Source organism: Halichoeres trimaculatus, unplaced genomic scaffold, assembly GCF_033239565.1.
Source record: "Halichoeres trimaculatus isolate MK-OKI-2021-1 unplaced genomic scaffold, fHalTri1.1 fHalTri1_scaffold_3, whole genome shotgun sequence".
Taxonomy (NCBI): Eukaryota; Metazoa; Chordata; class Actinopteri; order Labriformes; family Labridae; genus Halichoeres; species Halichoeres trimaculatus.
In genome coordinates, this window is record NW_027437181.1 from 27,896,669 (window position 1) to 27,911,211 (window position 14,543).

Here is a 14,543-nt window from a genome sequence, read left to right on the forward strand (position 1 = left end):
GTTAGATGAGAATTACACTGACTTTATTAGATGTTTGAAACCATGCAGATGGTTATCATTATCTTAGGGAGTTACACACACACACACACACACACACACACACACACACACACACACACACACACACACACACACACACACAGATGCTTATCAGTTTGTTATGAAGTTGTATGCACACACATCTATCCTCATATAACACACTTGACTTGGACATAAGAGTTTCGGCAGGTGGATGCAACTGTGCATGCACACACACGTGCACACACACACACACACACACACACACACAAACACACAGAAACACCATGGGTTTTGTCAGGAAGCTGGTGGAACATCATCAGGCAGAAAATGTATGTCACCGTGTAATCAAAGACCCCAGATGCTTTCTTTAATCTATATAAATTGATTTGATCCACCGAGCCGTTTCACATCAACATTAGTTATGTACACTAGCAGTTAGAAAATCAAGTTTCAGAGTCGCTGCAGAGCCATGAGACTCATTAGCATTACACAAATAGCAATCTAACACAGTGAGTCTTAAGTGTTTGCGCAGCTTTCCCTCTGAACTCCTCAAAACCAGTCACCTGAGTGGAAGCAGAAAGGCCGTCACAGACAATGTAGCGACCCAAATGTCCTTCGAGGACAAACTCTGTCAGCATGATGGCCATGGTTTGTCTGTTGGTTGAGCAACTAAAAAATAGTTACCTTGTTCATCTGCTGCTTTGGGGACAGTAAAAACCGTAACATTGAACAAAACTCTCTGCCCTGAATTTGATACATCCTCTGTGGGACTCTCTTAGCATCCACAGCAATTCATTAACTTATCTTTGAAGGCCTGACACACATGAGGGCCCTGTGCTCTGCTTCTCCATTCACAGGTCCAAAGGCACCTGAGTAATAGTCCACATGGTGCTTGCAGCTGTCTGCTGCTTTTTTTGCCTGTTGTCACACCTCTAATTTGTAGCCACTGTGTCTTAAGTTAATTCATATCCCTCATAGTAAGCACTTTGTGATTGTACACCAGAGATCACAGGGAGCGTGGGAGCAGAGGAAGAGTCTCATTGGTCAGCGCTGTTTGTTTGTCTTAGGCCCCGTTTGTTTCATCTGAAAACACTAAAACGCAGTGAAAAAAATCTGCGTTTACACGGAAACGCTGATGGACTGAAAACGCTGTAGTAAGCATTCCAGGCCTGTAGGTGGCGCTATAACTGTCTTGTCCAGAAGCCGCTTTTGGGAGATCTCCACTGAAGTAGAGTTGAGCCGGTCATCTGGTGTATTGGCAAATACTAAGTTAAAAAGTGGAGCAACAGATGCACATTTTGTTGAAAGACAGTCAGCAGATACAGCAGATTGAGCAGCACAAGCACAACATGGTAGTTTGCGACGATCGTAACAACGGTACTGTTGTCCTGTTGTACTGTTCTATGCACGTGTGCACGGCAAAGGTGTCAGCAGCGTTTCAGAAAAGTCCCAATCTGGAGGCTGTTTTCAAAAGTTTGCGTTTTAGGTTGGCTGAAAGGCCGTTTCCGTGTTAAAGCGAGGCTAAAACTATTGCGCTTTACCCTAAAACCGTTGTCGTGTAAACGGCCCCTCAGTTTAGCCTGGTGAGTGCTGCAGAGAAGCTTAGAGTGACCGAACACTTAAGTGTCCTCTTTGTGTGAATATTTCTCATTTCCTTTTCATTTGACTGAACCTTTATCTAATTTAAGCTTTTCTTCACAGGAGCATTGTTGTATTTGTTGGTCTCATTTCCTTCTCATCTTCATATCCACCTGGGACATTGCTTCACTGCTCGTTTGTTTTTGCGACTCTGACAGTCTTAAAGCTCATCAAATTATGTGTTATTTGTTTATTTTTTCACTGAAGATAAAAGTATGGATAATTACATAATGTGACATTAATTATAAATCTATAACAATATTAGTCAGTACGGTCACATCATATCACAAGCTGTCATTTCACACTGCCAGCTGCAGTATCAGTGTAGAAAGTCTTTGTAGTGCTCAGTTCTTCATCTGTCAGTGCCTAAGTTTGGTGTTTTCTACAGTGTGTACTAAAGAAACTAAAGGAAGCCAGGTAGGATTAGACTGTACAGAAACACACACACACAGTCACAGCCAACAGCTGTATTTGGATAAAAAGGAAAACCAAGCACCTGGTTGACAAAACATGCAAATTTTATCCAAACATGTCAACTCACACAGGCACACAAAAAGCACTAAAGCAGAGATTCAAAACAGGAAGTTACAGCTCAGTGGTAGGAAAACAGTTGAACCACTGTTTTGTTTGTGACAGAAAACTGTCAGCCCTGTTGGTAACCTTAAACATTAATCTGTTTCAGTGATCCAGTGTGGACCTCCTCCTCAAGTGCTTCATGGGAAAGTCGAAGGAACTGACTATTCATGGGGATCAAGTGTTAGCTACAGTTGTTTCCATGGATACCAGCTGTCCACTCCTGCTGTGTTATCGTGTGAGGGGAACGGGACGTGGACAGGAGACATCCCACAGTGTCTGCGTAAGTTTCCAGGACTTTTCATCAGTTAATATTTAGACTTTAACAGATGTACGTGATTGCCTTGCCAAGTTAAGTTTGCAGATAAAAAACAAAGTCTTCATTTCATTTGCTGTTCCATTTTAGCGGTCCTGTGTGGGGACCCTGGGTCTCCTGGAGGTGGATTCAGAGAGGGAAACATCTATTCCTACCGGTAAGTTGTGAAAAACTGGTGTTGAATCAGACTGTTTTTTTATGTTTATCTCCGATGAGTAAATAAAGACATAAAGAGACGCAGCATAAAAGCTTTGAGCTTTTTGAAAACTTGTACTTCATTACAATGACTTGCACAATTTTTGTGGCCGCCTGCTGTGACTTTGATTTTGAAAAGGAATCAACCCCCTGTGAAAGATAACTAATTAACATACTAATTTTGTTACTTTAAAAGAATTGTCAATCTGTACTGTAATAACCCAAAATTTATGCATAAAGATGCTGTTTTTTAATTATAGAAGACTTGTAAGGCATGTGCTGCTCTATAAATGTGTTTCAAAGTGAGGGATGAAGCTGCCTTTACCGTTCACCTCTTCAGGAGATGTTCTTTGTTCTGTCAAGGTTTTCAGCTCTTGAAAAGGGCATCTTAACACATTAGACACATTTTGCCCTCGTGTCTGTTTGATGTCAGTTTGAAGCATTGCAAGGACAAAGTCGATTTAGGTTTGTGAACAAAAACAAGAAAAAGATTGAAACCAAAGGTAAAGTGGTTAGATCAAGAGATGCTGTTTTGCAGGGATCACTTCCTATGGACAACAAAAGAGGGAAGAAAACACATCCTGTTATTCTTTGCCATTTTATCATTGTTTGATTGTGCTGCATGCTGCTCAGTGGTGAGCACTGATGCCTCACAGCAAGGAGGTCATGAGTTTGAACCCTGGCTCAGGCAAGGCAGGCCTCTCTGTGTGGAGTTTATATGTTCTCCTCATGCATGTGTGTGTTCCCTCTTCGGTTTCCTGGGTCCAGGGTGTACTCCGCCTCCCACCGCACAGTCAGGATAGGCTCCAACCACTCCTGACCCTGAACAGGAAAAGCAACAGGAAATAGATGGATGATTGTGTGTGTTTTTTTTTTTCTGATACAGGTCTGAGGTCAGATTCTACTGCCATGCCCCCTACCTGCTGGTTGGCTCTGCTTCAAGAGTTTGTCAAGCTGATGGGATTTGGAGTGGCCAACAACCAGCCTGTATAGGTAATTACCAACATTTTATCACACAAATGTGGAATTGTTGTAATGATCACTGGAGGTCCGAGTGTGATGGTGCTTCTAAATACAGCCAAGTAGCTACTACAAGCTCTTGGCACTCTGGGTGTTAGTATCAGTGTTTGAGAATTTGACGTTAATTGTAATGGGGCCAAATTTACCCCACATGTAGGCATAATCACTGTAACAAAAAGAGCTGTGTTTGCAAAAAGCAGGCAGGGAGCTACTTGCTCTGCAGTGCAGTTTTTGGTCCTGTGCATGTGTTTTATGGATTAGGTTGTTTGTTTTTCTCATTTGTGTGAGTTCAGATGATGGAAAATCTGCAAAACTTTAAATTTAACACTTTTCTGAAACAGCACACCCTACGAAGGCTCCTGACTCTAGCAGTATATAATACCACTTGATACTAAAACATTACATAATAATGAGTTCTCTTCTGTTACAATTACTACAGACAACCTTTGGGTCATTATCATCCATGTAATGAATGAAAAAAAACACAGTCAATGACTTTGAAATGCATCTGTTTTCTCAGCATCAATTTTTGTAACATTGTTGTAAAAAGAAAAGATAACATACAGTACAAAATGAATTCACTCTAAACAGACCTTCACTGAGAACACACTTTAAACTGGACTGAATTTAAGTCACATTTTCACATTCAAATGAACCTTTAAGAAATGTTCCTATCAAACACATTCTATAAATGTGACAGAAATCATTAAAAAGTCGTGAATAAAGTTGTAAAATCTGATTGTTGGTAAACAAGATTGTAGAGGATTCTTTTGTACAAACTATAACATTAGTATTCCTGCACAGATAGAGCTAAAGATGTTATCTTTTAAACAGATGAAGAGTGTCATTTTGCTGTCAGCATTTGCTTTCTTTGATGATTTTATCTCAGAAAGAAGTCATTCATTTTTGGATAGACATATATATATTTGTGTGATCACTGTTCTGATAGCATGAGGCTCATTTTTTAACGAGATGTAGTATCGCATTGAGACTCTACCAGCTCAGCTGGTAGTCAGCTCCCTATGTATAGAGGCTATAGTTCAAGACCCCCCAGCCTTGCCCTGTTGGATGCATGTCCACTCCACCTTTCCTTTTACTCTTAAACTGTCTAATCAAATAAAAGCTAAAAAGTTTTTTTTAAGTCTTTGGAGAAGATATGACATCACAAGAAAAAAAAGATAAATAATTTTGTGATCGCTATGGAGAGCACATATTTTTGTCCTATTCATTTACTTTGTAAAGCTGGATAATCTATAAAACAAAACTATTAAAAGAACTAATTTGCCCTGGTATGCTAACCATAGATGAACCTCATTTTTCAAAAACCCCCTGCCGTAATCAGTGTTGTGGCGTGGGTTTTTTTTTTTTGAGGAAGCCAAGTGAGACAAAGCCTCTAATCTGTATGAGTTTCAGGGAATGTGGTACATAAAAGACTATGTTGCAGTTTGTATATCGCTATTTCATGTAACGGAACGACCTGTTAGAGCGCCCAGAGAGCGCTCATTTTACTTACTTTGAACACCGACACACACCCTTTCACTCTCCCACCCTCACTCACTCATTCACACACGTACATTGTCCTCTTGACTTAGCTTAAATATCTTATTAATTCATTCAACCGCCCACTTAAACACACAACCGGCCGCTTCTTGCACACTGCTAATGTGCTAACCTCCCTGATTTCATTCAGTGGCTCGATGATGACGATACTGTGATTTGATTGGGTTGAGACCAAAGACGGGGTGGCTTCCCTTGACACAGTCTTGGCCAATCACAAGTAAGCAGTGTCATGACTGCAGCTTCATCTGATTGGTTAATCTTTTTTTTTTTTTCACCAAGGGACGCCAACTCGGCTTGGCTTCCTTGCGGACAACAGCGTGCAGTATTGTATTTTCACCACGCATTCGCCACAGAGCATTTATGAGGGCGCTGTTTTACACATTGTAAAATGCTCAATAAGTAGAGGAGAGAAATAAGGAGGAGATGACAGTGACAAAACACAGAAGAATTATCGAAACTGTTAAAAAGGAATATTTTCATTAAATCACAGCTACAGTCTAAAAAAAGAGAGGAGGCATGGCTTCCCTTGGCCTCTGGGAGAAAACGCCACTGGCTGTGATTTACTCTTTTTGTATGGATTTTAGTCTGTAATATTCTAACCAAGGTGGGGATTTATAGAAAGAAAGCTTACTGTAGTGCTCCCTCTCACATGCATCAGTCAAAACATCCTCCAAACCAACCTGACCGCCTCTTGGGAAACACATGGAAGTCTGTTGAGGAACTAAGAAGACTGGCATGGCCAGTGATGGTCAGTGACCCTGAGCAGATCTCAGAAGGCACCAAGCCGACTACATAAAAACGCAATACCCCCAGTAATTCTCCAGAGAGAGGGGGAGGGACTCACCTTGACAGATCCAATTGTAGCTGCCATCAAAAGAACATATGCACAGTGAAGGCTAAATTGGCCGGACAGGGTTGCAAAGTCAAATGCCACTGCAGAAAATCTTGATGATTGTAAGAGAGCTCAAGATAAACAATCAGAGGATGTAACAGTGCAGACAGATATTCATGTAGATAAAACAGATTTGAAGTCTGGTTCAGACAAAGTACTATCAAGACAGGAAGCAAACACTGTCCTGGAGATTTCTCTATGCAAACCTAAAGAAGACATGTGGACCACCTCAAGTGCCATGCCAGACAGCCCTCCGAAGAATTGTGTTCCCTTAAATCATTATCCCAAATGTTTTGTTTGTTCCTGTTTCAAAGGGTGCCTGGTGAGTGCTTGAATTTGCTCAAGCAGGAACTTCAGATAGAAAAACTGAGTAAAAATCTACAGCATCTCTGTGAAAGAAAGTCTCTAAAAATGATAAGGCCCTGGGTTAGGAGATCCAACCCTGCACAAGCACACACAGATAGTCAAGGTCATGGTCAATCCACCTGGCCAACAAGTACCTACCTCTTACCAGACATGTTCACTCTGGCTCTCAATAAATGACATCATGGAGTGGGCTTCAAAAAGGTTGACGTGGCTTTTACAACTGGACTCAAGTGGACACATTTGAAGAACTGCAGTTTCCTGCACTTCTGCCTTGACTTTCTTTTTCAGCACTGGAGGTATGAGATAACCCAATGTCACTTCACAGTATCAGTCCACTGGTAAAAGCAAGTGTTCGCCCTTACAAAGGAGGAAGTGTTTGTCTTATCTTTAGCAATCCACAGGGACAGTCGGCCTGCATGAAAACAATACCTGGACCAGCAGTGAATGAAAAATACCCCCAAGATAGAATCACCATCCTGGAGAGGTCCATGAAGCTGTCAAGCACTGTATCTTCATCTACTCCTGTACTCTCTGTGGTACCACTCAAAGTAAACAAGAAATACCCCCAAACTACACTGAAATCTTGGAAGCTTATGCTGAGAATATTGACTGAGGGCATTTTTCCAGCAACCAGAAGAACGCTTTATCCCCAAAGATTTAAGCTCCACACTGATCAGGCAGTTTTAACTGTCTCTTAGCTCATGAAGCAGTAAGATGGTTGTCTCTCCATCTGCCTGAAGGAAGGGCACATACATGACCCAGGACAAGTCTGTTGACATATTTTTTCAATAATGTTTACTGGTAATAGCTTCTCCCTGTAAAGGGAGTTCTCAGTCTACTCATTCGGGGAGCCAAGGAGAGGAGAATCTGCCTCACTGTTATCCAACTCAGCAGCACAACTGCTTATGGATCTGTTTTCTGTAATATGACTGATGTTTCCGTATACCACTACAGTACATCTAAGGGCCTGATCCCTAATTACATTAAAAAATCCAGCGCCCTTAGCCTTATGTTTCATGGGAAGAAAATGTCCTGATGACACCAGAGTTCAGAAGGCAAAAAGACCACAAACAGAAGTAAACAGTCCACTGTCAGGGGATTCATGGATGACCTTACCACAGCCACACCAATCCGTGTACAGAGAGAGATGGGTATTTTTATTACTTGACAGCATGATCACATGTGAAAGGCAAAGGTGACATTTGAGGCCAAAAGCCCAAGATGCTCAGTGATTCAGAAGGGCAAACCAACAAGCAGATTTAAGGTACTCAAGAGGAAATAATGGCAGCTCTACATGGAAAATCAATCAAATGCCATGAAAATTGGTGTTATGATGATCTGATAGGGAACGGGCAGAAAATCTCCCCACAGAGAACCAAGGAGAGCAGTGGCTGATGAAGCTCTACAAGTCTTGCTTTTCTTCAAGTGATGCACTTAACAACTTAGCATCCTTCTTAAACTTATATGAAAGTGAAAGCGTAAATAGAGAGGTCAAAAAGCTTCGTTATTGTGTGTTTGATTTTGTTTGTTGTGGAGGTCAAGCTTCCAGAGTACTCTTTTTGGAAAGTTGCAATGTCAAAATTCAGGGGAAGTATTGACATGCTTCCCAGTGAGTGATTTTACAAAACAAGGAAAAAAGTGTCCAGCAAAAAATTCTGCACCACTGTTAATGTTGCTTATTCAATCTACTTTGAATAAAAGACAGTTCTCTGAACATTTTAAGCTCAATTTTCTCAATATTTCTTGAGTGTGAATGATGATTTTAGAAATATGTAATGATATAACTCTAAGTTTGTGTATCTTTGTGTTTCCATTTTCAGACCCCGCTTTCAACAGCTGCCGGGATCCTGGAACTCCTGCCTACGGTATCCCAATCATGGCCCAGGGATTTCAGGTGAGAATCAGCTGACAGTGTATTAAGACAGAATATGTCATCCTCCCTGGTCAGCTCTGTAATCACTGGTAGTTGGTTTGAATACTGACGAAATGTGCCTAAGCTTAACCACCCACCACTATTGGAGTTTCTGTCAAAGTGCTATCATGAACAATAAATTAACAATGGATGACAGATGGCAAAGCATAGTGTGACAAATTAGTCAGTTTTAAACTAGGTTGTATTCACACTGTGTTTGGTTATAACCACCTTGGGGTGTGTGGAGGGTTACCTGTATGGCTGACCGCAGGCTGGTGGTTGTGTAGATGCAAATTTTGATGACCCTTGTCAACCCTTATTTCAGCATTTATCTGTATACTCTGTGATCTTGTGTTTATCCAAGCTTTATAAATTGTGCTCCATTTACCATGTTTGTAGGGTGTTGTGTTGACTTGGATTTGTCAGTTAGTCTAAATTTAATTTTACAACTGCTAGAAAATTAGTCAGCAGAACATTTTTGAAATGCAGGTTTAAATATGTATGTTCAGTGTTAGAGCTTCAAATGAAAACATGATGAGAATCTGTCAGAAGAAAGTATATAAGACCGCTAAGTACACTATGTCAAATGTGACAGCAGTAATCTAGCTCTCCTTAGTGGTCAAAGTATGTATCAAAACTAATGTGAAATTGGACAACTAACTGCAGCAGTAGTAAACCCTACCTTAGATTAGATGGGCTTTAGATTTGCAAAGGTTTTTTTTTATTATTATTGGACAGATAAGAGACAATCAAACATTGACATCAGATCAAAGCTCAAGGCCAGAAAAACAATGCCACCAAGATTCCCAAGTTTGGACTTAACAGATGATAAAACTGTGTGAGAGGCCAAACTGTGTACAGCCTACAGTAGATATGGACACTGTGGTGGTATTCAAGTATATTGACTTTACTACTTGTGATTGAACTTTAGCAAACATGCTTTGTGAGGGAAAAATAGGATAATGTTCTTTTATCTTTTCCTATCGACTAACACAGGAAACAATTATCACTTACACTGTGTAGAGTTCAAAGTTAAAAAGCAGGTTCCCTGTTCCTTCATGTTTGGGCACACACAGCTTGGCAGTAAATTAATGAAAGTTATTTTTTGAAACAAGCATCCATTCTATTTTGTGATTTTTTTTTTTCTTTCTTTTCAATCATGTAGGTCGGCAGTAAGATTTCTTTCAAGTGCCGTAAGAACTACCACATCCTCGGTTCAACCACAAGAACGTGCCTTGAAAATCTCACCTGGAGTGGGACTCAGCCTGAATGCATAGGTAAGAAAAGACTTAATCCCTGGGTGTATTTGTGATATGGAAATTTATCAGACTGCGTGTTTTTTCAGCTTGAGTGTTTCGAATAACAGAACAGTTTATTTTATTGAGGCAGAGTGACCCATTGTTAGTTCACCCAGTATGTTTTTCTCTCCCTCTTCAATCAGCTCATTCATGCAGACAGCCAGAGACCCCCAGTAATGTAGATGTTCGATCTATGGACCTGCCTACCTTGGGGTATACGCTGATCTACACCTGTCAAGATGGATTTTATCTAGCGGGAGGATCAGAGCACAGAACCTGCAAAAGTGATGGGAGGTGGTCGGGGAAACCCCCGCTCTGTAAAGGTATACATCAGATTGTATCTTGACAAGCAGTGCTTGTATAAAATGGGTCGATGTTGTGCCTAAAACCTGAACAGTGTGTCAGAAACTCATACAAGATAAATACAAATTGTTATCCCCCAGCGATGTATATATTACTCTCTCATGCCAGCCTGGGGCATACCATGACAGCTGTTGCGATGTTTCATCTATTTTTTCCAAATTACATAATCATGGCCATATCAAGTCTCACAGACAAGAAGCAGATGGCTGAGAGTGCCGAAATGTTTGACAACAAATCAGGTTTGAGACCTGATGGAAAACAGGGCCAGTTGTTTTCTTTGTGCTCCGTGTGTATTTCCAGTTTTAATCTGTGGATCTTTTCCTTCATCAACAAATACTTTGATTTTTCAATATCAGATTAAATTGGTTTCATGCATCATTTATTTCCAGTTCTGTTCAAACCACATGCTCTCAAACAGATTAACCATAATGTAAGCTTTGCCCATTCTGTTTTATCTTTCAGTTGGTGTAAAAGTTAATCCCAAAGGCAGAGGAGAGTCTGACGTCCAGAAGAACAAGATTCGAGGTATGTGAAGGAAAAAAAAGAAGTGAACAGACACATATATCCATACTTCCTCTCAAACCATGGGTATTTAATAAACATAATGCACTTATGTGCTACACTACAGGCCAGCTTTAGTGTAATTCAGATTTAAAAACTCTTTAATTCACCATTTTCTAATAAAGATGACTGTTACAAAGTATTTCTAAGAGGAATGTTCTTATTCAGAGGGGGTTGTAATGATTGCTGACTACTGAGGTTCTATGTCTAGACTAGCAGACTTAGTTAAAGTTATAAAACTCAGAGTAAACATTCAAGTGCAACACTCTGTAATACCTTGTAAGTTTGAAGTCAGATTTTTATCATTAGTATGTGCATTTCGAGAAGTCCAGTGAAGAAGACTGAAAATGTGCAATTTCTCCAAAGATGCTGAAGCCTCAGAGTTTTGAATAAGTCATTTTTAGGTGAGGGATTCAGACAGGCTGAGACCAGCCCACTGTGGCAGTGAAATAAAAAGTGAAAAAGAGGAATCGTGTCTTACTTTCCTGAAAAACGCAAGTGTGTAACCCTGTATGGATGAGATGTAATTTCCCCTTGGGGAACAATTAGGTTTTTTTCTGATTCTAATGCTAAATATATTCTTTTCACATGAAGAAATAAGTGTTGTCTAACTGTACATAGAAGCAGAATAAGCCGATTTTTTTAATTTTTTATTAATTGTTGGTTTTGTTTCTGCCTCATTTTACAGTTCCAGTTGACGTGTTCTCTCCAAACTCAGAGTGGAGTGGTTTTTATGAATATCTCGGGAAGAGACAAGCCACCACATTTACTGTTACTGGATTCAACGCTACCAGCAGCAGGGTTAATGTCACATTACTGGAGACCAGCGGGGTGTCAATCAGACTGTCAGGTAAGAAAGAAGAAGCCTACCTAAAATCAATTATACATGTTTTCATAAATACATCTGTGAAATTTAAGTATTTTATTTAAGTGCTTTATGACTTAAAAGGCGGAATACAAAGCCAACAAAACCAAAAAAACATTTGTAATCAGTTTTTGCCTGAGCTTCAGTGTGCTTTCACAAAGTCTGTTATAAGTTACATTACTTGAATTTTCACAAACCCCCCTTCCTTCTGATTGGCCAGATCTCTCGTGGCCTGTTAGGGGCAGACCAATGGGAAGACCTTGGTGCTTTAGGCCCATTACCTCATCATTTTAGCAAGCCTGGTGAAGATCCTGTGATTTCTTTTTTTTTTCTTTTTTTTTTTTTTTTTTTTTAAACAGAGCATTTTGTGCAGTTTAAAGACAGATTCATGTATTTCTACAACATATAAAAATAGAGCAGTTTAAAAATCTGCACATGCACAGTAAGAACAGCCAGCATTGTTACTTTGTATTCATGTTCAGATTATAGAACAAAACAATATCCCGCCTTTAAAAGTGTGGTGAATATCCACCTTTGTTATCAGTACAATAAAATTTTAGGTCATGGTTATTTGCAAATTTAAAATCCATCATGAATATCTATAAAAGAAACACATTTGCTGATGTAAATATATCAACAAGAGGTTTAACAAAGATCCAACTTTCTTACATACTTATTGTTTATGCTTAGCAACTTGCTGAAAGCGATAGTTGGTGCATTCAAATTTTCAAAGTCTCAGTCAAGCCAAGATGTTCTGGGTGCAAAAACGGTGGAGCATGCAAAGAAAGTAGCCATTAATATCCTGAATAAAATTACATTCCGGGAACTTTTGGGGAGTTTTACCTGTCCATCAAATAATATTTTTCTTCACCTCTGCATGTTCAGGATAAAAACACAGGTCTGCAGGAAAAACAACTTTAACCATAGACCCACGCTACAATAACTATGACATCTCTTTATTATAGGCAGATTTGTTGACATGATGTAATCTTATACAGTAATGTATATTAACTGGATGAAGCCTTGATAACTAATTTATATGCTAGGGTTTGGGTAAGTAGTCCCCAGTCGGTTGATAGTATAAAAATACAAAAAGCACATAACATAAGCAGGCACAGACTGTCACAAACAATAAATGACATATCCTGATTTAAATACATCAGAAAAGATGGATTGTAATATGAAATGTGGAGTTAAGTATGTTTTATGATCAAAAAAAAGCAAAACAAATATTTCTGAGTGAAAACCACTAAAACAAGTGTTGGAGCATCTTTAAAATCACTACCTGACTCTCCCACTGACACACATGCATGTTCTGACATTTTGCAATGACATTTCATAATCAATGGCTCAGCTTGATCCCAGGTCATGACAGATTTTCTGCAGGTGCAAGACTTGGGTGCAAAAACAAGCTTTCATTTTAAAGCTGTGATATTTCTTACGGATGGACTTGTCAAATTGAACAGGAACAGTCTCTGTGTTGGCACTATAGTTAACCAAGTAGAGACAAGTAGCTGAAGGGAAAATGTCACTTTTCCCTGGTAATGTGTCAGGTGCTTGGTAAAGGAAATGGAGTATGATAATTTGAAATGTCAAAATGTCTACTTTTCGCTGCCTGTCATTCAACCCGTCTGTCTGTTTTCATACAAACCTGCCGGTCTGTCTGTCTTTTTTTGTTTCAACGCCCCCTTGTAACTTTGTCTGAGTGTCTGTCACGTTCCCTGCCAGGTGCCACCACAAATTGAAAGCCAAATTGTTGGTATTTAAATGATATCAGGTTAACTCTGTACTTTGTTCTTAAATATCAGTTCCTTTCTTTCTGCTGCTTCTGTTATCATCAGGAACCTATAAGTCAGAGGAGAACCAGCTGCTGTTGAAGGTCTACCAGGTGAAGGGACCCACAGAACATTCGCTCAGCAAGTTTAAAAACGACAACTGGGCAATGGATGGATATGTAAGTCACTCTTCCTCATATTTTCTGCAAAAGGTATTTTAAAATTAACAGATATAACTCATCTGCACCATTATTCCCCCTGTAAATACATGGATATTTTTTACCGAATCATTTTAACTGGATACAAACGTGTCATTAACACCAATAAACGATCAAGTTTAATTATTTTCCCGCCCTAATGTAAAACTAATGTTGCAATGTCGACATCACATTACTCAACCCCCACCCACCACTAGACGAGGTCTCACGAGAGTGGCGCATTGAAATTCCAGACAAATCCTCAGCCACATTATGCAAAACAGATTTTGAAATACAAAGAGCTCTAATTAACATCTTTCAAATAGAGGAAGGATGTGGATTACCAAAAAGCTTTGTTTTCCATGACAAAGGTGCAGGAAATAAGTTATTCCATGAAATAATCAACATTAGAAGAAAGTATGAAAGTGTAACTCTATTCATATTTTTCTTGTATTTGTTACCATAAATGACCTTCTCCTCTCTTTTTGTATTTACAATGTTATCTTTCTTGAAACATATTTCAAGGCCAAATACCAAACAAAATTGGTTAATGTTTGCATTTCAGGGAGTTTCCAAAGGTAATGATCTCCAACATGTCATATCTTTATGCTATCTGAATTTTAAGGTGAACTTTTCTGCAGAGCAAACAGAGCACAGCTTTTTCACCCACTGTTGCCTTCATAGACTTTAGAAAAATGCATTGTAACATGCAGTTTTTCATCCACTCAACTCAAAGATCTGAGTAGTTGATGTGTTCCCTGTTTTCATTCTTTCTATTATCAAAAACATGAACACAACTCTTATGTGGTGACTTAAGACATGTAACTGCACTAGAGAAAAATATGACTCAGCTTTGACTAAATGGGAAACAGCTTTATCAAAGGTAACAAAGACTGTTTGAAAAGGGACTAAAGATTAAATGCAGTGTTTAGAGCTGATAAGGGCTCTCACAGTAAGTTCAGTTTGTGATCATGGAAAACTTTTTGAGTTA

At 39.4% G+C, this 14,543-nt stretch overlaps 1 protein-coding gene across 1 annotated transcript in view; it reads left to right on the forward strand.

Moving 5' to 3' along the window:
• Nucleotides 1-14,543, forward strand: part of LOC141787362 (CUB and sushi domain-containing protein 1-like) — a 580,923-nt gene that overhangs the window by 545,729 nt on the left and 20,651 nt on the right. Inside the window, exons 63-71 of the mRNA XM_074665649.1 lie at nucleotides 2,342-2,515; nucleotides 2,639-2,705; nucleotides 3,630-3,736; nucleotides 8,402-8,475; nucleotides 9,659-9,770; nucleotides 9,935-10,114; nucleotides 10,617-10,679; nucleotides 11,404-11,565; nucleotides 13,422-13,534. Of these exons, the coding sequence (XP_074521750.1) occupies nucleotides 2,342-2,515; nucleotides 2,639-2,705; nucleotides 3,630-3,736; nucleotides 8,402-8,475; nucleotides 9,659-9,770; nucleotides 9,935-10,114; nucleotides 10,617-10,679; nucleotides 11,404-11,565; nucleotides 13,422-13,534 (1,052 nt within the window). The remainder of the gene's footprint in view (nucleotides 1-2,341; nucleotides 2,516-2,638; nucleotides 2,706-3,629; nucleotides 3,737-8,401; nucleotides 8,476-9,658; nucleotides 9,771-9,934; nucleotides 10,115-10,616; nucleotides 10,680-11,403; nucleotides 11,566-13,421; nucleotides 13,535-14,543) is intronic.